The sequence below is a fragment of the Canis aureus genome, chromosome 13 (genome assembly GCF_053574225.1).
Source record: "Canis aureus isolate CA01 chromosome 13, VMU_Caureus_v.1.0, whole genome shotgun sequence".
NCBI classification, from domain to species: domain Eukaryota; kingdom Metazoa; phylum Chordata; class Mammalia; order Carnivora; family Canidae; genus Canis; species Canis aureus.
The window spans coordinates 7453280-7479539 of NC_135623.1; the positions used below are offsets into that span (position 1 = coordinate 7453280).

The 26260-nt window shown below is 42.6% G+C and overlaps 1 protein-coding gene across 2 annotated transcripts; it reads left to right on the forward strand.

Moving 5' to 3' along the window:
- Nucleotides 1-24785, forward strand: ZMYND12 (zinc finger MYND-type containing 12). Of its 2 annotated transcripts, XM_077844466.1 has the most exons (8): nucleotides 1-156; nucleotides 9983-10124; nucleotides 11343-11514; nucleotides 18244-18413; nucleotides 20737-20859; nucleotides 21093-21204; nucleotides 22512-22657; nucleotides 24448-24785. In XM_077844466.1, the coding sequence occupies exons 1-8, from the start codon at nucleotides 47-49 to the stop codon at nucleotides 24571-24573; spliced, it is 1101 nt and encodes a 366-aa protein (XP_077700592.1). In that variant the 5' UTR covers nucleotides 1-46; the 3' UTR covers nucleotides 24574-24785. The 2 variants fall into 2 exon arrangements, with proteins under 2 accessions (XP_077700592.1, XP_077700593.1); XM_077844467.1 differs by lacking the exon at nucleotides 11343-11514 and having other exon boundaries at nucleotides 17-156.
- The last annotated feature ends 1475 nt before the right edge of the window (nucleotides 24786-26260 follow it).

The following is a 26260-nucleotide window of genomic DNA, read 5'->3' on the forward strand; positions in this document are numbered from 1 at the left end:
TCGTTGCCAGGCAACCGTCCTGGAGACAGACGCTGCGGGCTGCAGCATGGACCGCATCTACCCGCTGGCGGTGCCCAAAGGGCGGCGGCTGTGCTGCGAGGTGTGCGAAGCCCCGGCCGAGCGGGTGTGCACGGCCTGCACGGTCACTTATTACTGGTAGGCCCTTGAAATGCGGCACCTGGGTGCCTTGCGCAGGGCGTAGCAGCGGCCCTGCCCGGGAACACTCCCGGCGGCTCCCGGACAGCTCCCCGGACTTCTGCGTCCGCACCCCCGGCTCCCGCTCCCTCATTCGTCACCTGAGGTTTCGTTGACCGCCTCCTGCACGCTGTGCATCGTCCTGGCCGCACAAGTTCCTGGGGGATACTTGGCGGACTGTGCCCCTCACTTACTAATGTGGGACAGGTAGACGAGTAAACAAAGAAAATAAGATAATTTCCAGAGAGCCTTGAATGCCATTAAAACAAAGGAAATGTGCTGAGAGGACAACCCTGGTGGCTCAGCGGCTTAGCGCCGCCTGCAGCCCAGGGTGTGACCCTGCAGACCCGAGATAGAGTCCCGCCTCGGGCTCCCTGCATGGAGCCTGCTTCTCCCTCTGCCTGTGTCTCTGCTCCTCTCTCTCTGCATCTCTGTGTCTGTCATGGATAAATAAGTAAAATCTTTAAAAAAAAGAAATGTGCTGAGAGGTTGGGCAGATGGCGGCCTCTCTAAGGGTAGATATTGATTTGATGGTAAAGTAGCAGCAAGCAGGCTGCCAGGGAAATGTTGGGGGAAGAGTAAGGCTCTGAGGGAGGAAAGACCTTGTGTGCTTGAGGACTAGAAAGAAGGCCAGTTTGTCTGGTGCACAGCCAAGATGGTGAGAGTGTGGGGGAGGGTAGCAGAAAATGAGGTGAGTTTTCATCTATTCAAGGGGACATCCCCTGACCTTTGCTTCCGATTAGGCCCTATTTTGGACTGGAGATAAAACAGCCAGGTTGCTCATGTCCAGAAACCTCGTCCAGAGCAGACTGACCTGTTTCTGAAAAGTCATTGTAATAGACCCTGCATGGCACGTACTGTCGCTCAGGGTGTGTTATTTCCTGGGACCTCCAAGGATGGAAGTACGGTGACTGGGGCAATATCTGGAAAGGTTTCTCTGAATAAATAATGTTTGGGATGACTCTTGGGAGGTCAGTAGGAAATTGCTAGGTGAATAAACAATGAAGACAGAAGGGCAGGGTTCTCCTGGCATCCAGGCTACTCTTTGGATCCAGGCATCCAAGCACAGAGCTTGTTCAAAGCCGAGTGGAGAAATTCGTAGTGGAGGAAGCAGTCACTGATTTCAAACTGCAGAATAGACCCATTAGCAAGTCATGAATAAATCAACCAGCATTTTAAGGAAAGAAGTCAGAAAGTATCAGAGTAATCCTACTTGAATTGTTTCTTGAAACTTTCTGGCGTTTGATGTGGATAATGTGTGTTTGTAATGATAAAATGTGTTTCCTACTAAAAAGAAAGTTTAAAAACCATTGTGATAGGTAGTGGTAGGAGCTTAAACCGAGAAGATAGAGGTTAGGGCCAAATGGTGACAGGAGATCAAGAAGTTTTGGAACTTACCCTCTGGGAGGTCATAGATAGTTTTGACCGGCTCTCATTTGTGTCAAGGAAAGATGATAGGTAGCAGTGTGGAAGATAAGTTGGAAGGTGACTCTGGAGGCTGCATAACTGATTGAGAAGTTGTTGCAATGGTCCCTGTGGAGAGTGACTGAATTAGGTGTCCCCTCCTCCGTGCTCTCTTACAGCACTCTGTATATTCCCTATCTTAAAACTTATGACACAGATTGAAATCAGTTGTTTAATAATCTGTATTCTTCACTAGATCTGTATATACCATGAAGGGAGGGATGGCATCTGTGTTTTCATTGCTGTGTCTTTCGTTGCATTTAGAATACAATTCAGAATTTGTAGCAGAAACTAAACTGCAAAGCCCCGGTGAGCTCTCTAACTTCATTTCCCACCATACTCCCCACCCTCTAATCCTTGATGTAATTACAGAGGTTTTCTTTCAGTTCTGACTTGCTAAGTCCTTTCCTCCCTCAGTGTCTTTGCCTAAGCTGTTCCCTCCACTGCTGGGAACCTCCACTTCAATCACAGATCTTCCTAGGGCCTTCTCATCCTTCAGTTCTCAAAAATGTTATGTCTTTAGAGAGGTCTTTCTGAAAATGCTCCTCTCTTATTTTTCTGTCTCACCTCTTCTTTTTTCCTGTACGGCTGTATTTTATATTTCCTTGTTTAATATCTCTGTCTTTTACTAAGCCTACTGGTGGTACATACCAGACACTCTGATCATTTGTTGAGTAAGCAGACTTCTAAGTGGATAGGGAGGTGGTGGTGAGATGGGGATAGGGACACAGAGTTTGAGAGCCTTCAGGTCACTTGGGAAATATGGCTAATGAACGACTTCAAGTACAGGCCTGGCACTCAGGAGAGAGATTAGAGTCCTATGGCTGATACGAGCATGTATCTCTTTCCCTCTCGCCATCATCCCTGCACCAGAAGCAATTCCTGCTTCCTCTCAACTCACTTTGTAGTCACTCTACTCTCAGTTGACTCTTATTTCCCTTCTTCATTTGAGTTGTTGGCAAGTGTGTTATGTCATTTTCTCATGTTTCATTAATGCAGGATATTATGTTGAATATGTATAGAAGGACTGTGATACATATGCTATCTTTTGATCTGTGTCAGACCCATCTGTGTATACCCTACAGTCTCCTGCAGAGTGTCTTGAAATAGTTGAAACTAAATATTTGATGAATGCGTGAATAAATCATTATTTCCTATGCCCTTATCCAGCATTATTTGCCTTCTCCTCTTTCACTGCCTTTCATTCTCTTTAAGGTCTTCTCTTTGCCCCACCCCTACCTCACTCAGCCTTTTTTTTCCCCTCCAGATTTCTATATCCTTGTATCCTGGAGATGTCAAGATTTTTCCATAAAATAAAACTGAGGTAATTGTTCTATATGTCAGAAATGGGTACTTTAATATTCCTTCCTCAGAGGGTTTTTGTGTTTTAGTGTCATGCCTGAGACTAAGTTGGCACTCAATATTCCTTTCCTTCTCTTTCCTTCTCCAACTTAAGGAGCAGGAAGGAGAGTCAACTTGAATTTGTGAAAGTGTTTTTTTCTTTTTTTGCCAAAGAGTTTTTCCCCGATTGTAAATGTAAGTCATGCTCACTGTAGAAAACTTGAAAATATAAAAAATAAAGAGAAATAATCCATAATCTCACAGCCCAGAAATTAATAACCTGACATTTTGATCAATTTCATTATATTCTTTCCCTATACATACATCCGTTTTATATGTATGCTCTCTGTAATCTTTCACATATTGTTCTGTATTGGTTTGTGAGAATGTTCCCAGGGAATTGAACATTTGTAAGAAAGGGCAATTTCATTAAAAGTACTCACTGAAACATTATAGACAAGTAAAAGAGGCTTCAGTACTATAGATGAGCAAATCGTAGCATATAGATAAGAGTAATTTGAAATAAGTTTTCCTTTTATTGAACAAATGGGGCACAAATTAAAATGCTCTCACTGTCCAGGAAGAGAGAACAGCAGTGAAGTAGTATTCAATAGACAGTAGGATCTGTGGTAAACTACAGAATGAGTGTCCTGCCAAAAGACATGCATTTCAGTTTTAAAAACAAGATAATGGCCAAACAAAACACGTCTGGCTCACAAGCTACTTGATTGTGAGCCCTGATTGAAAATATAATTTGCAACTTCTTCTCTATGCATGACCCTGTGTTGGGTGTTAGGGGTGAGACAGACAAATAAGGAAAGAGCTCATGAACGTATAAATAATGCTTATTTTATTTGGAAAAGCAAGATATGTCAAATGCTCTCAGTGGAACAAAAGTCTAGGCAGTTAAGTAAATTAATACTTCCATTACTCACACAATTACTCAAGAAGCCCCGATTTAATAAATACCCTATTGAACTCAACTATTTCTGTGTCCTGGCTGTTAAGTGCTTTTATTGATTTGTTTACAATAATTACCTATAAAAAATTTTAAATACTTTTATCATTTCTGTGATAGTGGTTACAGTTTATAAAGAAAATAATTTATTGCATCTCTGTTGTCCCACAAGGAAGGAAGGAGAGAGAGTGATTGAACAAAGCTATATGTTGTCTATGACTGCTTTTCTGCTACAACAGAAGAGTTGAATTTTGCAGCAGAGACCATGTAGCTCTCAAAGCCTAAAATATTTACTATTAGGCCCTTTACAGAAAAACTTTGCTGACCCTGTGCTAGGTTACTGTTACCAGTTTTGGAATATGTATAATTGGAAGCAAACAGTTAACTTAGTCACATTTGAGTAAAAATATACAGTAGGCAATAGAAATGTAAAAATTCATGATTTATGTATCCAACAACAGTTTCAAAATGCATGAAGTATTAAATGTCAAATTGAAGGGAGAACTAAATAATAGTTGGACACTTCAGTTCCACTGTCAATAATGAACAGAAGATTAGCAAGGCAATACAAGGCTTGAACAACACTATAAACCAACGGAACCTAACAGACATCTATAGAACATTACCACCAATAGCAGAATATACATTCATCTTGAGCACATATGGAATGTTCTCCAGGATAGACCATGTATTAGACCATAAAGCAAGTCTCAATAAATTTAGAAGGATTGAAATTATACAAAGCATGTTCTATAACCACAGTGGAATGACATTAGTTAGTAATCAATGACAGAAGGAAATTTGAGGAATTTATGAATGTATGGAAATAAGTCGTAAACCAGTGGATCGAAGAAATCACAAGGGAAATTAGAAAATGCTTTGAGATGAAATGAGAACAAAAACACAAATATTAAAACTCATGGGATGCAGTGAAAGCAGTACTCAGAGGGAACTTTCTAGCTTAAACACAGAGATTATAAAAGAAGGAAGATCTCAAATCAATAATCTAGCCTTCCACTTTAAGAAACTAGAGAAAGAAAAGCAAACCCCACCCAAAGCTAGTGGGAGGAGGAAAATATTAAATACTAGAGCAGAAATAAGTGAAGTGGAGAATAGAAAAGCAATAGAGAATCAACAAAACCAAAAGTTGGCTTTTAAAAAAGATTAACAAAATTGAAAAACCTTTAGCTAAATTGAACAAGAGCAGAACACCCAAATTACTAGTAGGAAATCAAAGTGGGGACATTGCTAGCAACTTTGCAGAGATAAAAGAGGTCATAAGAGAATACTATGTAGCATAGCATACCAACAAGTTAGAAAACCTAGATGAAATATATTCCTGATAAAATACAAACAACCAAAACTGATTCAAGAGAAAAATATCTGAGTAGGTCTATACGTAAAGAGATTTAGCTAGCAATCAAAAACGTCCCACAGAGAAAACCCCAGGACCAAATGACTTCACTGGTGAATTCTATCAAATACTTCAAGAAGAATTAATACCAACTCTTCAAATACTCTTCCCAAAAAATACAAGAGAAAGAAAACGTTCCCAACTCGTTTTATAAGGCCAGTGTTATCCTAATGCCAAAACCAGACAAAAACATCACAAGAAAACTACAGATCAATATCCCTCATGAATATGGATGCAAAAAATCCTCCATAAAATACTAACAAACCAAATCAGCAACATATAAAAAGGATTTTTTTTTATATATATCATAACCAAGTGACATTTCTTCCAGGAATTCAAGGTTGGCTCAACATACGAATATCTATTTAAGACATTATCCTAACAGAAGAGAAGACAAAAACTGCATGATAACCTCAATAGATAGAGAAAAAGCATTTGATAAAATCCAATAACTTTTGTGATAAAAACACAACAAATTAGGAATAGAAAGGAACTTTTAACTTGGTAATGAGTATGAATAATCTATAGAGAAACACAAAGCTAACATCATATTTAGTGATCAAAGACCGAAAACTTTCCACCCTAAAACCAGGAATGAGACAACAATGATGTTTTCATCACTTCTATTAAACATTGTTCTAAAAATACTAGTTGGAGCAATTAGGTAAGACAATGAAATAAAAGTCATCATCTATCCTGGAAAAGGAGTAAAAGTACTTCTATTTGGTGATGACATGATCTTATATAGAGAAATCCCTAAAGAATCTACAAAAAACCCACAACAAACTATTAGAACTAATAAGTGAATTCAAATTCAGCAAGGTTACAGAAGACAAGATCAATGTGAGAAAATCAGTTGTATTTCTGCATGTTAGCAATGAACAATCTAAAAATGAAATTAAGAAAGCCATTCCATTTACAATAGCATCAAAAAAGAGATTTAATCAAAGAAGAGCAAGACTTATACACTAAAAACTGAAAAACATTTTTAAAAGAAAGACCTACATAAATGGAAAGCTGTTCCATATTCATAGTTTAGAAGACTTATTAAGGTAGTAACAACACTTCAGGGCACCTAGGTGGCTCAGTGGTTGAGCATCTGCCTTGTGCTCAGGTCGTGATCCTGGGGTCCTGGGATCCAGTCCCACAACAGGCTCCCCGCAGGGAGCCTGCTTCTCCCTCTGCCTTCTGTGTGTGTCTCTCATGAATAAATAAATAAAATCTTTTTTTTTTTTAAAGACAGTTAGCATTTCAAATGGATCTATTAATTCAGTGCAATCCCTATCAAAACTCCCACCTGTCATTTTTGTACAAATGGACACACTGATCCTAAAACTTAAATGAAAATGCAAAGTATTGAGAATAGCTAAAGAGTCTTTTAAAAGAACAAAGCTAAAAAATAAAAATAAATAAAATAACAAAGCTGGAGGACACATACTTTTCAATTTCAAATTTTAATGTACAGTACAGTAATAAAGTACTGGTCATTTTTTTACTGGTATTAAAGTACTGGTCATTTTCTGACCAAAAAAAAAAAAAAAAAATCAGACCCACTTAAAAAAATGGTCAGTACTACTACAGTAATAAAGACAGTGTGGTAGTGGCGTAAGGATAGACATATAGATGAGTGGACTAGGTTTAAGAGTCCAGAAATAAGCATGTACATTTATGGTCAATTGATTTTCAACAAGGGTGCCAAGACCATTCAACTGGTGAAAGAGTGATTGATCCCTTTCAGATGATGCTGGAATAACTGCATAGCCACATACAAAAGAATGAATTTGAACCCCTGCCTTACACCATAGACGAAAAGGGCTTAATGTAAGACCTAAAAACATAAAACTTTCAGAAGGAAATATAGTTGGAAATATGTGTGAGTTGGGATTAGGATACAGTTTTTTCATTTTTGTTTTTTATTTATTCATGAGAGACACAGCGGCAGAGACACATGCAGAGGTAGAAGAGGCTCCCCTCAAGGAGCCGGATATGGGACTTGACCCTGGACACGCTCCACCCAGGTATCCCAACAATTTAGCTTTTATACCAAAAGCACAAGGATCTAGGGATGCCTGGGTGGCTCAGTGGTTGAGCATCAGAGCATGCTGGGGATCAAGTCCTGCATCGGGCTCCCTGCGAGAAGCCTGCTTCTCCCTCTGCCTGTGTCTCTGCCTCTCTCTCTCTGCGTCTCTCATGAATAAATAAATAAAATCTAAAAAAAAAAAAAAAAAAATCAGAAAAATCCAAAGAAAAAATAGATTAGTTGGACTCCACCAAAATTTAGTTGATCAAAGATCAATTTCTGTGTATCAGAGAACACTATTAAGAAAGCAAAAAGAAAAAAAAAAAAAGAAAGAAAGCAAAAAGACAACCCACAGAATGGGAGAAAATATTTACAAATCATGTCCAATAAGGATTTTATATCTAGAATATGTAAAGGACTTTTAAAACTCAACAATAGGGATCCCTGGGTGGCGCAGCGGTTTGGTGCCTGCCTTTGGCCTAGGGCGCGATCCTGGAGACCCGGGATCGAATCCCACCTCAGGCTCCCGGTGCATGGAGCCTGCTTCTCCCTCTGCCTGTGTCTCTGCCTCTCTCTCTCTCTCTCTCTCTCTGTGACTATCCTAAAAAAATAAATAAATAAATAAATAAAACTCAACAATAGGAAGATAAAAAACCCACTTAAAAAAATGGTCAGAAGATTCGAGTTAACACTTCTCCAAAGATATGCAAATGGCCAATAAGCACATGAGATGATGCTGAGCATTATTGGTTGTTAAGGAAATGCAAGATAAAACCACAATGACATACCACTTCACACACACTAAAATGGCTGTAGTAAAAAAAAAAAAAAGTAACAGGTGTTGGCAAAGATACAGAAAATGTGAACCCCTCATCTGTTGCTGCGGGGCTGTAAAATGGTACAACCTCTACGGAAAACAGTTTGGCAGTCCTCAAAAAGTTAAACATAGAGTTACCATAGAGTATGACCCAGCAATTCTTAGGTATATATTCAAGAGGCTCTGAAAGCATGTGTTCATACAAAAATTTATAAACAAATGTTCATAGCGGCATTATTCACAATAGCCCAAATGTAGAAACAACCCAAATGTCCACCGACTGATGAGTGGAGAAACATTAAAAGTGATACAGCCAGACAGTGGAATATTTATTCAGATGTACAAAGGAATATAATATTGATGAATGCTATGAAGTGGATGAACTTTGAAAGCATTATGCTAAGTGTAAGGGACCAGACACAAAAGGTCACATATCATCTGTTTCCATTTATATGTAATGTCCTGAACAGGCAACTACATAAAGAAAGTAGATTCGAGGTTTCTGGGCACCAGTGGGTGGAAAGAAGAATGAGAGGACCAGTTAGAGCAAATGGAGTGTCTTTTTTGAGTGATGAAATTGTCCTGGAGTTAGATAAGGTGATGGCTTTACAACCTTGTGAATATACTAAAAACCACTGAATTTGAATTATAGTGTTTTTTTTTTAAGATTTTATTTATTTATTTGAGAGAGAGCGAGATAGAGCACAAGCAGGGGGAAGGGGCAACAGGAGAGGGAGAAGCAGGCTCCCCTGCTCAGCGGGGAGCCTGATGTGTGGCTCCATCCCAGGACCCTGGGGTCATGACTTGAAGCAAAGGCAGATGCTTAACTGACTGAACCACCCAGGCATCCCTAATTATACTTAAAAATGGTGAATTTTCTGTGGTATGTGAGTTATATATCATTTTAAAAATGTAAAAAAAAAAAAATTGGAGGAAGGGTCAGAATCTGGGAAGAGATTTGAGAATCAGTGACAGAGGTATTTCTTTGAGGAATGGGAGTAGATTCTTGGCAGGACTTCTGTCCTGTCCAATGAATTAGTTGAAAAAAATACCAAATCTGTATGTAAAACTCAGAAAAGCTTTGTACCAAACTGTCAAGGTGCTTCCCTCTGGAGAGCTGGCTCTGGAATATAGGCTGAGAGTAACGACTTAAGCTCTTCCTGCCTATGCTTCTTTATCTTTGAAGTCATAGCTTTTGTTCTCAAAAAGTTAAACAGTCACTTGCAGAGACACCTGCTGCAATGCTGGGAATGGGGACCCGTTCCTAGCCTGTTCCTGTGACTGTGCCCCTGGAGCACAGAAGACAATGCCCGTTGCGCGGGGCGCTCCCCCAGAGCCATGCGACATCATAGCCAAGTGGCTCCTAGAGCCTCAGCAAATGTAAATTCCTTTCCCTTCCCCAAGAAAAAGATCCTCACAGCCATCAGCATTGATCAGATATTCCGAAAGTGGCCTTAGATTAAAAGTTGTCTTTGTTGGTTATTAACAAAGCAGGAAAGCAGAACAACAGCCACAGTGTCACCAGTCACCATGACTTTGGAGTGTGAACCTGTGCCCAAAGAAGCCACAGCTTCTCACCCCAAACTAGTTTCTACACTATCAAATAAGCACATGAGAGAAAAGCAATTTGTGTCAGAAATGGCTTTGGGGTCCCTGCCTGAGGTGTGTTGGGCTTACCTTTCTGGTGTTTAGGGCTCAGCCAAGTAGTGGGGCCACTAGAATCTTAGGCCAGGCTGCAGGGAAAGATACTGAAGTCCACGTTTTTATTGTCAGCGGTTTGGTTCATCAAAGAGCTGACTGGAGCAGCATCCATGAGAAGATATGTCAGCTGCTGATCCCGCTGCGCACTTCCATGCCCTTCTACAATTCGGAAGAGGAGCGGCGGCATGGCCTACAGCAGCTCCAGCAGCGGCAGGTGGGTCCTGTAGGCCTGGTACAGGCTTAGCTCATGGGCGCAGGGAGACCACCCAGGACACGGGGTGTACTGCAGCCACATCACCAAACTGGAACCTCTTTGAGGACAGAGGTGACTTTATGCTTTGCTTCATGACTTTATGTCCTCAGTCTGTCATTCTCCACATAGTTGCTGAACACCTACTGTAGTAGGTTCCAAGGGCTGCCATAACAAAATACCACACACTGGGTAGCTTAAACAACAGAAATGGTTTTTTCTCACAATTCTGGAACCAATTCTCACAATTCTGGCATCCATGATCAACATCAGGCATCAGCAGGTTTGGTTTCCTGTGTGCACAGGCATCCTTGGTGTTCCCCAAATTTCTTCCTATTATAAGAACACCAGTACGGTTGGGTTAGGGGCCACCCTAATGGCCTCATTTTAACTTAATCACCTCTGTTAAGGCCTCGTCTCCATATGCAGCCACATTCTTAGGTACTAGGGGTTAGGGCTTTAACATAGGAGTTTGGGTGGGGTGCAGCTGGGGTGGGGACAGAATTCAGTCATAACGTCCATATATGCCAAGTATGTTGGCAAGAGCAAGGTGGTCAAAAAAATGATGTATGAATAGACTGGTGAATTCATAAAAGAACTTTTAAAACTTCTATTATAGCATTGGCAGCATCTCAATTATTCTAAAAAAAAAAACAAAAAACAAAAAACTAAGGCTTTATAAGCCATAAATCTCAAAACACCAGATTCATCAGTTTTAGCATTGCGACACTTTGAGAATGGCTTTGGAACAATGCAGTTTCAGTTATTTCTGATATTTGCTAAGCAGGCTAACTCCAGAATGAAAGATAAGCTATTTCTCTCAAAATTAACTCAAATAACAGGGGGAAAGTTTTGGAATATCCTGAGACATAACGATTTTGCTAAACTACAATTTTACTATAAATACAAGAGTAATATTTGTTTAATTAACACTGAGCACTCATCTCTGCCAATCAATGAACTCAGGTGAAAAGACACTGCTCCCTGGACCTCGAGGAACTCACAATCCAGGTCCACCTTTTTACATCACCCGTTTTGGGTCTCACGTCCACCTGTACAAGCAGGTTAACCAAGTGCCCTCAACCAGCTCATTGGATATTAGCTTTCCTCCAGGTGTACCTGTGGCCACCATTGCCTTTTACCTTTCAGCTGTCTGAGATGCTCTAGTTTTTTCTTCTGCAGAAGCATTTGATTGAATTCTGCTACACTGTAGCCCAGAAATACCTCTTTGAAGGAAAACACGAAGCTGCCGTTCCAGCAGCTTTGCACTCGCTCCGCTTCCGCATGAGTGTGCATGGCCTGAGCTCAGTAGAGCTTGTACCTGCTTACCTGCTCTTGGCCGAGGCGAGCCTTGGTAAGTGAAATGACTTGAGACCCGCCACCCGCCACCCCCCAGGCCCCTTAAGGAGCTCTATATTGGGTTATACTGGCAGTGGCACCAAAATACCTTTTGTAAAAGAGCAATGTCACTATAAGGTTTGGCCCAAGTGGGGAAGCAGATGTCATCAACTTTGGGCTACTACAGAAATCCACCCTAGCTGGCCCAAGCAAAAGGAGGGCATTTATTAGGACCCTGGAATGTCCCAGGGGAACTGAGTCTTCACGAGGTACTAGAATCAGAATGTTGTAACAAACTAAGGCCGGAGCTCTCTTTCTTTCTTGGGCCTTTGTCTTGTCTCTGCTTCTCTCTTGGCAGCTGCTTTATTCACCATCTCTGCAGACCAGGTGTTTCTGTCCCATGCCTGCTACGGAAAACAGCTACCCCAAAATATCAGATGTACCTGAATTTATGTGGAATTTACACGTCCTCCAAGTTCAAGGAGGGTAGTAGAAGCAATCAGCATCCGATTGCCAGTGTTAAATTCCTAGAAGAGAGAGTTGGGTTGACTCAGCTTGAGGGTGATATTTACCTTTACCAGCCTTTGTGTCAGGGTCACCTGGTTCAAAGAGGAGTGTAGGAACCTGCTCCTGTGGAGGGGAGAGGGAAGAGGAACTACATATCTCATCCCTTGGGTGAGAGTGGGAAGTGCAGACTTGGCTCCATCCCACATGGCGGTTGCTCCCAGAAGAGAATTAGCATCTTGGAGGGGAATTAACATTTTTGAGCATCCGCAGGGCTTTAGTTACTGTACAGCCCACTTTATACATCGTAATAGCCACTACTTTCTTTTTAAAAAGTGGACTTTTGAAAGGCAAAACTGTTGGAAATACAGTACAAACCAGGTCTTTCCCCCTGAGCTACATGAGAGTAAGCTGAGTGCCTGATGCATTTCCCACAAAGACCAAATCCCTCAAATCCACCACTACAACCATCATCTGCTCTCATCTACTAAGCACTCCCCATTCGAGTTTCTCTAGTCGTCCCAGTTACATCTTTAGAGCAGAAGGATACAATCCAAAATCACGCTTTTCACTTTTGTTGCCATGTGTTCTTAGTCTCCTTCATTCTGGAATAGTTTCTTAGTCTTTCCTTGACCGTATGACTCTGACACTTTGAAGATTGAAGGCCAAGTGTTCTACAAAATGTCCCTCGACCTGGGTTTCTCTGATGTTTCCTCTCGACTGGACTCAGGTGATGTATGTTCGGTGGGAGTATCACAAGTGGTGCTGTGTTGTTTGCACCTCATCCTACAAGTTGGCACGTGTTTTCAGTTTATTTCATGCCTGATGATACCCATTTAAGTCACGCTATTAAGGTGGTATCACCAGGCTTCCCTTTGTATACTCTTCCTCCTTTTTGCGATTAATAAGTATTTTGTGGACAAGTATTCTGAAACTATATAAATATCCCATTCCATCAAACTTTCAGTAAATTCATTTACTTATTTATATCAGTATGAAATCTTGGTTCCCTTTTCTAGTCAATGGATTAATAATCTTATCATTAATTTGGTGCTTAGACTGTTTGGGATCTGGCAAGTGGCAGCCCATTCAGACTGGATTCCGTGTCTCCTTGACACATTCCCGAGTTCTTCGATCACTTTCCTGCTTTCTGGAACATCCCTCCAAGGAGCTTTGTTTTTTTGTTTGTTTGTTTGTTTGGTTGGTTGGTTTGTTTTTTTTTTTTTTTTTTTAGTGGAAAATGGGATTCAGGGTCAAATCACTCCACTAAATAAAGACCGGGTTCCTCAAGAGCCTATGAGGTACAGTTTGGGCCAGGCTTTATAAATTTTTCCACCTCATCTGATATCTTCTCTCTCCCTTTTAGTTACACTGGCCTCCTTCCTTTTTGTACTGGAAGGTTCTTCTCCAGCCACTCTTTCCACCTCTCCTGCCTTCTTCTCCCCTCCACCTAAGTCCTATTCAAGAGTTACCACCTCCTTGTCTAGAAGCCTTGCCAAGCCCCCAGACTGGGCCAGGTTTCTTTTTATATACCCCCTTAAAAATCTCATCCTCTTTTCTGGGCACTTATTTCAGTAATAATTATACATACAGGGGCGCCTGGGTGGCTCAGTCAGTTAAGCATCCAACTCTTAGTTTCGGCTCAGGTCACCATCTCAGGGTCTTGAGATTGGGCCCCAGGTAGGCTCTGCGGTCATCAGGAAGTGTGCTGGAGATTCTTCACCCTTCCATCTCCCTCTGCCCTTCCCCTCAGCTTGCGTGTGATCTCTCTCTAATATTAAAGTATTTTTTAAAACCAAAATAATAATAGTTATTATTATATCTCCATTGATGAGATTACTTAATTAAAATTCCTCTTCCCCCCCTCTGACTACAGGCTCAGAGAGAACTGGGCCTGTCCCTATTCTTACTCACAAGAATCTCTTCACACCCAGAACAGCACTTAGCATGGAGGAGGTGCTCAAAAACTCCTCTCATAGAACCTGACATCTGGTGGGCACTGTGAAAGCATTTGGTGAATCTGAGTCCCCTTCACAGGATCGTTTTGAGGATTAAATGAGTTTGTGTGTAAAGAACATGAGAGTGCTTTGCAAGCCGGAAGGTTCCATCTAAATGGAAGTTCTCATTATACCTCCCCCGGTCATTGAAAACCTTGCCAACCTTTTTGAAAGTCTAAATAAATCACATTCCTTGTGCACATGTCTCTTTGTCATCTTAGAGATTCCTCCAGACTGGAGTGGAAAAAAATAACAGGTATTTAGTTTCTTCTTTTCTTTTTGGTAAAACTTTGGAATTTTAATCAACAAGAGATGATATTGTCAGTCAGACAATATCTTCAACGAGCCACCTTACTCATCTTCGCTCACTCTGGTTAGCACTTTGGAACCAGGAGAGCTTGGGTTCAAATTCCAATTTTTTTTTTTTTTTTAAGATTTATTTACTTACTTTAGAGAGAGTGCACATGCAAGTGGGGGGAGGGGCAGAGGGAGTGAATCCTGACTCCCTGCTGAGTGCAGAGCCCATCACAGGGCTCTATTTCATGACCCTGAGATCACCACCTGAGCTGAAATCAAGAGTTGGATGCTTAAACCAACTGAGCCACGCAGGGACCCCTCCAACTCTTTCTTTACTGGTTGAGTGATCCTACGTATCAAGGTATTTGCCTAAATATCATCTTCTCAGAGAGGTGTTCCCATCCAATCAAGGTATGTTTCTTCCCCCCTTTTTTTGATGCTTGTGTTCTGTTCATTTCCTTCATGGCACTTTATTTTTGTTTGTTTATCGTGTATCTAGCTCCCTTGATTATAAGCTCTTGAGGGCAGAGATCATGTCTGTTTTATTCACTAGAATGTGCTGAGCATCTAGCAAAGGGATAGAGACTCTAGATTAAGTGAATGTATGGTTGAATGAATGAATGAAGTTTCCTCCTCGGCACATTCCTCCTCTGCTATTTATTTCATGGAGTTGGTGGCCAACTTAGATCACAGGTGCAAATGGTGGAGCATAGCATACGGACAGCAAATAGCAGGCCCTCAGTGACTGCGAATTCCCTTTCCTTCCCCTGGATGCCTCCCAGCCTCGCAGATCTGTGACTGCCTTATTCTTGTCTCCTCTACTTTCGTCATCAAGCCTTGCAAAATCTTCCCCCACAACATCTCTCAGATCGGCTGCTAGCCCAGGGTGAGCCGTCTGTCTCACCTTGCAGACAGGTGCCATCACTCTTTAACTGGCCATACTTTCTTTTTCTCTTCTGTACGCTAATGACATGGCCCTGTAAGAGTCTCACTTCCTCTGGCATCTTTGTGTGTCTGAAACCTCCGCTCCATCCCTACACCTCCCCAGGCAAGCACTGTGTAGAAGGGGGCATGCCTAGACTTACCCTCCAAGGGCCACAGTCTTAGTTTAGACCTGCTTGGAGCAGTACATTCCTCCTATCTCACTCTACCTGTTGTCTGGATTTTGGGACCTCAAGGTTTTTCTCCCAAGTATGCCTTTTCCTCTGGGATGCTAGTTTAGTTGCCGGTTCAGCTTGGCCTTGGGGCCTTCCTCCCCTGGCATAGTCTCCTCAAAGGGAAACTGCATGAAGAAAAGTTTCCAGTGTCTGGCGGTGCCCTCTACCAATCTCTTCCCCATCTAGATAATCTTTGCTAAGAGTCGTTTGATTCTTTAAATCTGAGAAGACCTCAGTCTACAGCTCTTATTTTAAAGAAAAATCCAGATGGAAGTTGTGGTTTGCAATGTTCGCATGAGCCAGGAACCTGGGCCTCGGCCTTCTGCTTCTAATCTAGTATCTTCCCATTTTAGTTTGAACTTTAGTCAAGCAAAGTTACTTGCTTCCTCCCTCAGACTGCTTCTTCTTCAGCTCTCCCCCTTCAATTCAGTGACCTGTGATTATGGCTAGACTGGGTGATGCCTGCCTGTGAACCAGGCCTGGGAGGAGGGGCAAGCAGAATAGAAGATTGACTTTTTTTTTTTTTTTTTTTTTTATGACAGTTACACAGAGAGAGGGAGAGAGAGAGAGAGAGGCAGAGACACAGGCAGAGGGAGAAGCAGGCTCCATGCACCGGGAGCCTGACGTGGGATTCGATCCCGGGTCTCCAGGATTGCGCCCTGGGCCAAAGGCTGGCGCCAAACCGCTGCGCCACCCAGGGATCCCCGAAGATTGACTTATGAGGGGTTTCTGTCCTCATCTCCTGACCTTTCCTGGTGCCATTTCTGCTGCAGCATCCATCACAGGAAATACCCCACACCCAGAGCACACCTCCAGCTCTGCAGAAGGCTGGCAGGGTAGTTTTCTATCCGGTTCTGACAGCCTCCCTAGGAGGCAAGCAGGGAGGCAGGAAACTGTGATGCATCTTTACAACCAAACAAAAAGTTTTAGGTGTCAGCAGTCTCTGAATAGTAGAAATAAAGGTGCCTTTTACTTAGTAACCATGTGGGGTCCATTCTAGCTCCTAAATGTCTCTTATATATCGGCTCCATCTTCGCTCACTGCCTTAGTTCAGGCTCTCATCAGTCTTTGCCTGAACTATTTCAAAAGTCCTCTAGTGAGTCTTCCGCTTTTCTTCCTCCCCTCTGGTCCTTCCTCCTCCACCCTGGCTCCTGGGGATCCTTCTAAATCTTTTTTTTTTTTTTTTGGATCCTTCTAAATCTAAATCCAATTCTCTCTTTCTCCATTTCTGAAAATCCTCTAATTTTTATCCACGTGCATCCACCTCCTTGGAGCAACTGACTAAGCCCTACATGACCTGTCCCCTGACTATGTCTTTAGCCTCGTTTCCTGCAACTTGATTCCTCCTCACACTTTGTGCTCCAGCATCACAGATGCACAGACAGTTCTCCACTCACAGCCTACTGTTTCACATCCCGATGGTTCTGCATATGTATTACCTCTGCTCCAGATGCCCGCCCTCCATTATTTGTCAGGAAAACTTCTATCTATCTTCAAAATTCAGCTCAGATTTTCCTGTCTTAGCTCAGCTGCTATAATAAATACCACAGACTGGGTGGCTTAAACAAAAAGTTATTTCTCACCGTTCTGGAGACTGAAAGTCTAAGATCAAGGTGTCTGCAGATTCGGTGTCTGGTGAGGTCCCACTTTCAGGCTTATAGACAGCCACTTTCTCACTTATTATCCTCATATGGCAGAGAGAGGGATCACCTTTCTTGTATCTCTTCTTTTATGGCACTAATTCCATTCACAGGGCTCTACTCTTAGGACCAAATTACCTCCCAAAGGCCCCACCTCCAAATACCATCACTTTGGGGATTAGGGCTTCAATTATGTGTTTTGGGGTGACTCAACATTCAGTCCATAGCACTGACCATGCCGTTCCCCATACCATTGGCCTCTACATCCCATCTATAGAATTTTTTTTCCATCTATAGAATTAAACACCTCCTATTCTCTACCACTTCCAAATCTTATGATGTAACTGTTGTTGCACTTATACTATGTTATAAATATATTTGTTTTCATGTCACACATGCATTCCCTGACCGCAGCTGTAAATCTTTCAAGGGCAATGGCTTGGATTCATCTTGGAATCCTCATCACTCAACACAAGGCCTGGTACATAAAAGATATTAAATTAAATATTTAATAATATATAGTTAATATCTTTTATGCACATAATATATATATAAACTGAAATACGTTTCACGTACATAAAATTCACTCTTTTAAGGTATGATTCAGTGGTTTTAGTATATTCGCAAGATTGTACAACCTTTACTACATCTAATTACAGAATATTTTAGTCACCCCAAATGGACGCCCATTCCCATATTAGTAGTCATACTCCATTCTCCCTCCCTCCAGTCCCTGGCCACCATTTTCTGTCTTATGGATTTGCCTATTCTGGACATTTCATATCAATGGAATCAGACAATATGTGACCTTCTATGTCTGGCTTCTTTCACTTAGTGTAACATCTTCAAGGCTTATCTGTGTTGTAGCATGTGTCAATACTTCTTTCCCTTCTGTGATTGAATAATATTCTACTCATGGTTATGGATAGACCACATTTTGTATATCTATTCATCAGTTGATGAACATTTAAGTTATTTCTATTTTTTGGCTATTGTGGCTCGGCTGCTATGAATGTTCATGTGCCAGTTCTTGTGTGTCAATAAATGATGGGGTCAGTGAATCAATGAGTGAATGGGTGCTGACTCACAGTGCATCATGTGTCCTCTAGCCAGGATATGAATTATAACCTTCTTTACTTCTTTTGGGCAGGTCTGGGCCAGATTGTTCAAGCTGAAGAATATCTATCCCAAGCCCAGTGGACAGTCCTCAAATCAACTGAATGTTGTTATGCCACCCAATCTTTACTGCATCGGAACCTGGGACTTCTCTCTATAGCCAAGGAGAACTATGAGGAAGCCCGTTATCATCTGGCCAATGATGTAAACAAGCTAAATTTTAACACCTGAATGTTTCTGGGAACCGCTATACTTAGTTTTGTTTGTTCTTTATTAACTGAGCATTTCTCTAGAACTTTCTGTTGACAACTGACTGGTGAGGTATTAGCAAGAACACAGTTCTAATGACCTAATGATCTGAGTTCGAGCCTTTCCATTTCTTGGCTCTGGATCCTTGGCCAGGTCATATCACTTCTCCAAGCCCGATTGCTCTGAGGATAATAAAGGCAGAACAGCACACTGGTTAAGAGAAGGGCTTTACTTCTACTCTTAGACATAGTGTTGGACAAACTATTTCACCTCTTTCATCAAGTATAAGACAAATCATCAAATAGCTCATGCCTCATTGGGTCATTGAGGTTAATAATAGGACACTGTATATGCAGCATTTTGCTATCATTTTTACATATAACATCAATGTTTCTACTTCAGAGTGTGGTTATTAAATTTAAATGAGCTGTTCATATATGAACGTTCTTTATAAACTATCAAACTGTAAAACTGTTAGATAATATGATGATGAGGGTGATGATGGAGCTGTTCTTCCAAAATTTAATGAGGTTTCTATAAGGATTTCAGTAGTGGACAGTTTTACCAGAGAGAAGGTTCCTGAACCTGAAATCTGGTTGAGGTTAGGGTCAGGATGCTGTCTCAACACGAGTTGGTTCTCTCTTCAGCCCATCCACTGAGCAACCTTCCCTCCAGTTGTCTCCACTGCACAATGTCCATAAATCCACTGGAAGCATTCTTGTGCTGGTTAGTCTCCATATCCCCCTCCCCCAAATCCATTCTCTGCTCTACTATGTCCTGGGAGGCTGACCTCTACCCAGAATCCATTGCTTCCTGGTTTCTGAAGGATTTAGAGAGTGAGAGGCATAGCAGGGGAGTGGATGTTAGGAGGGGAAAGAGGTTGGGTGTCTATTTTCTCTGCTGCCTTTCTGCTCCATCCCGGTTCTGGCAGGGGTATTGTTCCTCCATGGCCCCAGCTACTGGCAGATGGCCTTCTCCCATAGCTCTAACTCTTGTAGGGCCCTGGTGACTTGCTTTCTCTCTTTCTTTTTCAGGAGTCAGGAGAGTAATAATTTCTTGCTGTTGACACTCGCTGGTGCTTCACTAGCTCTTCTTGGTTCCTTAACCTCTGTATGTCTCTTTAAACAATCTTTTCATTAAACTATCTTCAGGAAACACTTTGAGGGTGCCATCTATTTCCACCTAAGAGACTAATACACTTCCTTATTTGTGTTTTCTCTCTATGCTCTCACAACAAATTAAGCAGAGTTACAGATTCTATCTTTTGAGCTGGGCCACACAGTTAAGAAGTAGATCAACCTCAGATTCTTCAGCCTACCTTTCAAAAAAATAAAACCAAAAACAAAACAACCGTAGCTTTATAGATACATATCATAAAACTTACCACTTTAAGAGTACAACTCAATGATTTTTAGTAAACTTACAGAGTTGTGCAGCCATCAGCACAATCCCATTTTAGAACATTCCCATCACCCCAGAAATCCCTCACACCCATTTACAATTCATTTCTCATTCTGACCCCCAACCCCAGGCAGCCACATTCTGTTTCTGTAGATTGGCCTTTTCTGGACATTCAATATAAACAGAATGATATGTGGTCTTTTCATCTGACTTCTCTCACTTAGCATAATTACTTTGAGTTTCATCCGTGTTGTCCTATCAATACTTCATTCCTTTTATTGCTGAGTAGTATTCATCGTCTGGATATACACAATTTATTTAGCCATTTATCACTTGATGAACACTGGGGTTGTCTTCGCTGTTTGGCTGTTATGAATAATGCTGCCCTGAACATTTGTGTACAAGTCTGAGTGGACACATGCCTTCATTTCTCTTGGGTATACGCCTAAGAATGGAACTGCTGGGTCATATAGTCACTCACCATTTAAGTCTTTGAGAACTGCCAATCTGCTTTTCACAGAGGCTGCATCATTTTCTATTCCCACCAACAACATGCGAGGGTTCCATTTTCCCCACTTCCTCGCCAACACTTGTTTTCTGCCTCTTTGATTAGAGCCATTGCAGTGTGTGTGAAGTAGTATCTCATTGTGATCTTATCTTGCATTTCTTTAGTGACTAATAATGCCAAGCATCACTTCATGTATTATTAGCCATTGGCATATCTTTTTGGAGACATGTCTATTCAGATCTTCTGCCCATTTTTAAATTTTAAATATGCTGCCGTGAAAGTTCATTACAATTTCTATGTACACAAGTTCTTTATCAGATATGTGATTTACAAGGAGAACTAAAGCACCTCTTCTTCCTCCTGCTATAGATTTATTTTGCCAGTTGTGCATTTGGAACAGAGGACATCAGGACCTCGGGGGGCTATTTCCACCTGGCTAATATCTTCTACGGCCTTAAAAAGTTGGACCTAGCAGACACATTGTACACCAAGGTGAGCTGGGGAATGTGGGAGTTGAGCCTTGGTACTTTGGCCTTCTAAGTCACAACTGGTGTCAGGCCATTCAAGAGAAATATGAGGCACAGAGAGATGAAATGACTTGCCCAAGATCATGTGGTCTGATACATGATATATTCCACTATTCCTTTCTTCCTGTTTCTTTACTAGCAAAATGGACTAGGCTCGGGTCTGGCTTGCTGCTCTGATTGCATCTGCTTTCCCAACAGATCGCTGAGATCTGGAGTAAATACCTGAACAATCGCTACCAAGTGCTCTCACAGAATCGCATCCAGCAGATAGACTTACTGGGCAAACGATTTGAGACCGACACTGGCTTGGGTGAGTGGCACTCTCCCTGGGAAGTAGAGCCGTGGCTTCACCCCTCTTAATTCACAGGCCTTGTCCCCATGACGGAGAGCCACTGTCCCTGTCATGGAGCACATCAGTGCCACCTTCTGTATTTTACTGATGAGGACCCTGAGATGGGGGAATCCAAAAGATTCAGAGCCCTGGCACCACACATAGCCTCTCTGGGGGCTCATAAGGGACATATATATAGAGAGAAAGACCTTCCAGAGCCCTCTGTGATTTCCACCAAGCCATGTCATGTGTGTTATCTCTCCAGGGCACATAAGCCAGGGTTTTCTCTGAAGAAGCCACACTGCTCATTTGTTCTGGTGCTTTCTCCTCCTCCTTTACTGAACAGTGAGGTCCTCAGCGGCGGAGCTGAGTGTCATTCATGTCTCTGTTCCCAGGCTCAGCAAAGTGTGAGTGCTGAGTGGGGCTGCACAGCATCATTCCCTCTGAGATAATAAAAAGGGACAGAGGATCTAGTTCCTCTAATTCAAAAGGCACATACAGTGTGGTTGATGAGATAGAAGCTATATGAAATAAAAGGAAGTTCTTGCAAGTACGCATTGTATTACAGGGTGGGCCCCAGAAGGAAGAGCATAGGGAAGTTGGATAGTGTTGAAGACTTCTTGGAGGAGAGGTTTGGAGCTAAGATTTTTTTTTAAATTTTAACTTTATTAAGTTTTCTCTCACTATAAAAGTGGTTTAGGTTAAAGGAAGAAACTTGGAAATCATAGAAATCCAAAGGCAGCCAACCTTAGCGTTATGGTGTATGTCCTTTCTGCCTTCTTCTCTAAGCATAGTACATGAAGGTACTTATAAGCATCTGGCCCCAAATAACTCAAAATGGTCCAAAGTAGGACCCAAAGTTGCTGGGAGGAAGAATAAACAGACTCACACTGGGGGAGCAGAGAGGCCATTGCTCAAGCACCCTTGGATTTGGGGGAGGATCACGCTGCTGGCTGCCAGAAGTCCTGGCTCCCCACTCTTGCTCTCCAGCCGAAGCTGAGGGGGACCCCAAGGAATCCCACTGTGACAGCTTCCTGCATTTGGGGCCTAAGAAATCAAGAGCTCAGGACTCCGAAAGAGAGAAACCAGAAACCGTAGCTACCTTGAGCAACTTGTGGGGAGGAGCAGGTTTGGTGGAGCTGCCTGTTACCACCTGGCTTCCTACTTGCACGTGGCCACCAGGTGAGGAACCTGCTGTGCTTCGTGCAGGAGGCCGGTGCCCTGACCGCTCCTTGCTCACCTCCAGGCCGGCTTCTTCATTCCAGCTTCCTTCCTTTCCATTGCAGATGAAGCCCAGGAAGCAGAAGCCATTCAGATACTGACCTCAATCTGGAATATTCGAGAATCTACATCCAACACAGACCCCCAAAAGACAATCTTTGTTCTGAAAATCCTGGTCATGCTTTACTACCTGATGATGAATTCTTCAAAGGCAAGTTTCCCCAGAAAGCACCGTGTCTGAAAGGGAGGTAGAAATTCCTCTAGGTGAATTTGGCGGGGTTCGCCCAGTTGCACTGGCTTTTGCCCTCTGAGTAAGCCCTCACTTCATTCAAAGCAGTCTGGATGCTCCCAATGTTTCTCATTTGTTGGGTCCAACATGCATAATGGAAACTGCATTGTCTTCCTCCCTAGGGACATGCCCATCACTAGCCTAAGTACTTCTCATGAACTATCCTATTTAATTCTTGGGCCAAACTCATGAAGTAGGTACTGTATTATACCCACTTTACAGATAAGGAAACTGAGGAACAGAGAGGGTCCATTGTTTGCCCAATTTCTTTTGGAGGAGGGGAAGTCACAATAAACAAGGAAACACTTAATGCGTAATGTAATGTCAGATAGTGAAGAGCGCTGCAAGGAAAAAGAAAAGCAGGCAAGGAGAGAGATGGGGAAGGAGGGTTGGCTGGAGGAGGCTTTTCTGTGTGGGGGTCATGGAAAATATAGGATCCCCTTCCCCACCCCCTTCCTCCCTACCTATCTTCAGCAAACTTTACTAAGCACCTACTGTATACCAGGACCTAGTAGAGCTCCGTGAGTGAGTTATAATCATGTGATAGTGAAGACCAGGGCACTCTCTGGGGTTAGGTAAGAGTGCTGAGAGAACAGGGGAACATTTCCATTGAATTTCCAAGCTTACACTGGACAAAACCTCTTTCCTACAGTTCAGGGATCAATTTTGACTGTGTACTCCAAAAAGTCCTGACCCCAAGGCAGGGTGAAGGGTGTTAGATCTACAGGAGGTCCTTAGGGCATAGGGACATATCTATATACTCGAGATTGACACCTCTCTCCCTCCCTTCCTTTTTTTTTTTTTTTTAATGATTTTTATTTACTTGTTCACAAGAGACACACACAGAGAGAGGCAGAGACACAGGCAGAGGGAGAAGCAGGCTCCCTGTGGGGAACCTGATATGGGACTCCATCCCAGGACCCCTAGATCACACCCTGAGCCAAAGGCAAACACTCAACCACTGAGCCACCCAGGCGGCCCCTGACACCTCCCTTCCTTTAGGTCTTTACTCAACTGTCTTATTTTCAATGATGATTTCCCTGGCCCCACATCTAAAGCTGCAAAACCCTCCTCCTGGTGCTTCCCAGCCCCCTTTTCCTACCTTTTTTTTTCCTTAACATGTATCACTATTGAAGGTGGATGATGTTTTGCTTATTCGTCTTGTTTATTGCCTCTCTCCCTGCCCTGTATTGTAAATTCCAAGAGGGCAGGCGTTTTGACCTGTGATCATAGTACTTGGAACATCGTAGCCATGCAATAAATATTTATTGGAAGGAAGGGAGGAGGTGAGAGGGATAGAAGAGGTAGCCCAGAGGGTGTCCCAGGATGTTCCGGGAGGCCTCGGTCCAAGTCAAAACTCTGGATTACATGGCCCCCAGGATGGCACCTGTCACCTCTGCATCTTGCACAGTTGGTTCAGAGGGTCCTGATTAAGACCCTATAGAGAGCTCACTCTGCTAGACAGCTGTACTTACTTTGTGCTTAGTTTGTCAAGCCAGGTGGGTTTCTCTGGTCCCCCACGCCCCACCCAGCACATGTGTGGCTAGCTGTAAGGACCCGGTGGGTGTTCACAAATTTCCAACAAGGGCTCCGTGGCAGGTGTGAGAAGCGGAGGGGTCCTTTCCTGTGTTTCTGGGTTGAGCACAGATGGGGCTTCCCAACATAAAGCTTTCCTATGACAACTTCCTTTTGTAACTGCAATTCTATTCCAGGCACAAGAATATGCCATGAGAGCCTTCAGTCTAGCCAAAGAACAGCATCTCAGTGTCAACGAACAAAGCACCATTGAAGACTTACTAAATATGATCTCAGCTGAAGAAGCTCATCCCATTACTTAGTGACCCATGAACTCTGCATCAGGGAACCGTTCAAGGGGCTACTCAACATCAAATATATTCCAGTTTGCACAACTGCTTTGAGGAGCTTGCTGAAGCTCCTACTCATTTCCCCTGGGCCTGCTTATGGAGTCATGTTTTTATTCTTACACAGCGTATGGGAGGGAATATAGAGTTTTAGGCATAGAAATCAGTAAAACTGATCTTTATCATGACCTTTGCACTTGGCTTCATGACTTTGTATGACTTTGAGTGATGTGCTTGAAATTAAACCACAAATAGTTTATCGCATTTGCCAGAAGTCTCCCCGGGACACATGTTTCATAAGTCTTTGCCAAAGAAGGGTGTGGGGGATACAGTTCCAGTGGAGCAAAGTTTTCCTCTTCTACCAGAATTAAGTTAGCATTAATCTGGAGGTAGATTGTGATTTCAATGTCCGTTGTAGTTCTTGGAGCAATCATTAAGAAAATTGCTCTGAAAAATAGTTACAAACCGATAAAGAAATTAAAATGTTATGCTAGAAAATATCCATTTAACACAAAAGAAGACAGTGAAAAGAAAGTAGTGGAACAAAAAGGACATGAGATATATCAAAAACATATAGGAAAATGCGGACATAAATCACAGGTCTTTGCCAGAGAAGGCCCCTGGGCCTGGCGGGGCACCCCAGAGTCTGGATAGGCTGAGATACTGTTCCGGGCCAGGGTCTTTCTTTTCTTAGACAAGGATTTGATGGAAGGGACAGAGTATAGGCCTTGGAGGCAGACACACCTGGGTTCAAATCCCCACTCTCTCACTTTAATAGCTTTCAAGTGATCTTGATCCCCCCAGAATCTCATTCATTATTATTGTAAAACAGCCCAGATATGACCGTGGCTATTTCGGCCTGTCCCATCGATGCCTCTGGTCATCTAGCACATCTTTCTTTTCTCCAGACTCTCCAAGCAGCCTGCCCAGTAGCACTTTGCTTCCTGGATAAGATCTTCATCCAAGGGAGAGGATATGGAAGTTGAGGACTTGGGAGACAGTTTTGTGTTCCTCACTGTAAGTTAATAAAAATATGTCAGGTGGGGTCAGGTGGCCATGTTGCCCCTTCAGGTCTAGGTAAAATCTGCTGGAACCCCCATTCCATACCAGTGCGTGTTCTGAGCTTCTCCATGGTAGCTATGAAGTCACAGGGCCTTACTGTCACTCCAGGCGCATTCTCCTCTGCACAACCTTCATGCAGCTGTTTTTCCTCTCTTCTGGAACATACCCTGTGCTTCTGGATTCTCACCCCCTAGCCTGGGGTATGGGTCCACTCTTTCAAAGAGATGTGTGATGAAGTTTGGAGGGGTGAGGAGGAGCATCAACCACTCTTCAGCAGATAATTTACAAGAAAATACTGGAAATTCCCTGTTCCTAGGAAGTCTCCCAAGGCCATTTCACTAAACTCTAGCTCCCTCCTCACCATATTCATCAGCCCCTTTCTTCCTTCTTCGTTGCTCCATTCTCTGTCCTCCTACCACCTCTGAGGTTTTGTTCATGCGTCCTTCCTCACTGAATCTATTTATAAACTCATTGTGTAAATTAGAGTGTTTATACTTATTGTTCTTTTTAAAAACGATTTTATTTATTTATTTGAGAGAGAGCGAGAGAGAGCATGTGAGCAAGCATAAGCAGGCGGAGGGGCAGAGGGAGAGGGAGAAGC

What these genes read in the sequence shown, in the direction of transcription:
- ZMYND12 (XM_077844466.1), top strand. Translation starts at nt 47, where the DNA reads ATGGACCGCATCTACCCGCTGGCGGTGCCCAAAGGGCGGCGGCTGTGC. An exon ending in TGCACGGTCACTTATTACTG is followed by an intron (nt 157 to 9,982) that starts GTAGGCCCTTGA and finishes TTTTATTGTCAG; the next exon opens with CGGTTTGGTTCATCAAAGAG. An exon ending in TGATGATGAATTCTTCAAAG is followed by an intron (nt 22,658 to 24,447) that starts GCAAGTTTCCCC and finishes ATTCTATTCCAG; the next exon opens with GCACAAGAATATGCCATGAG.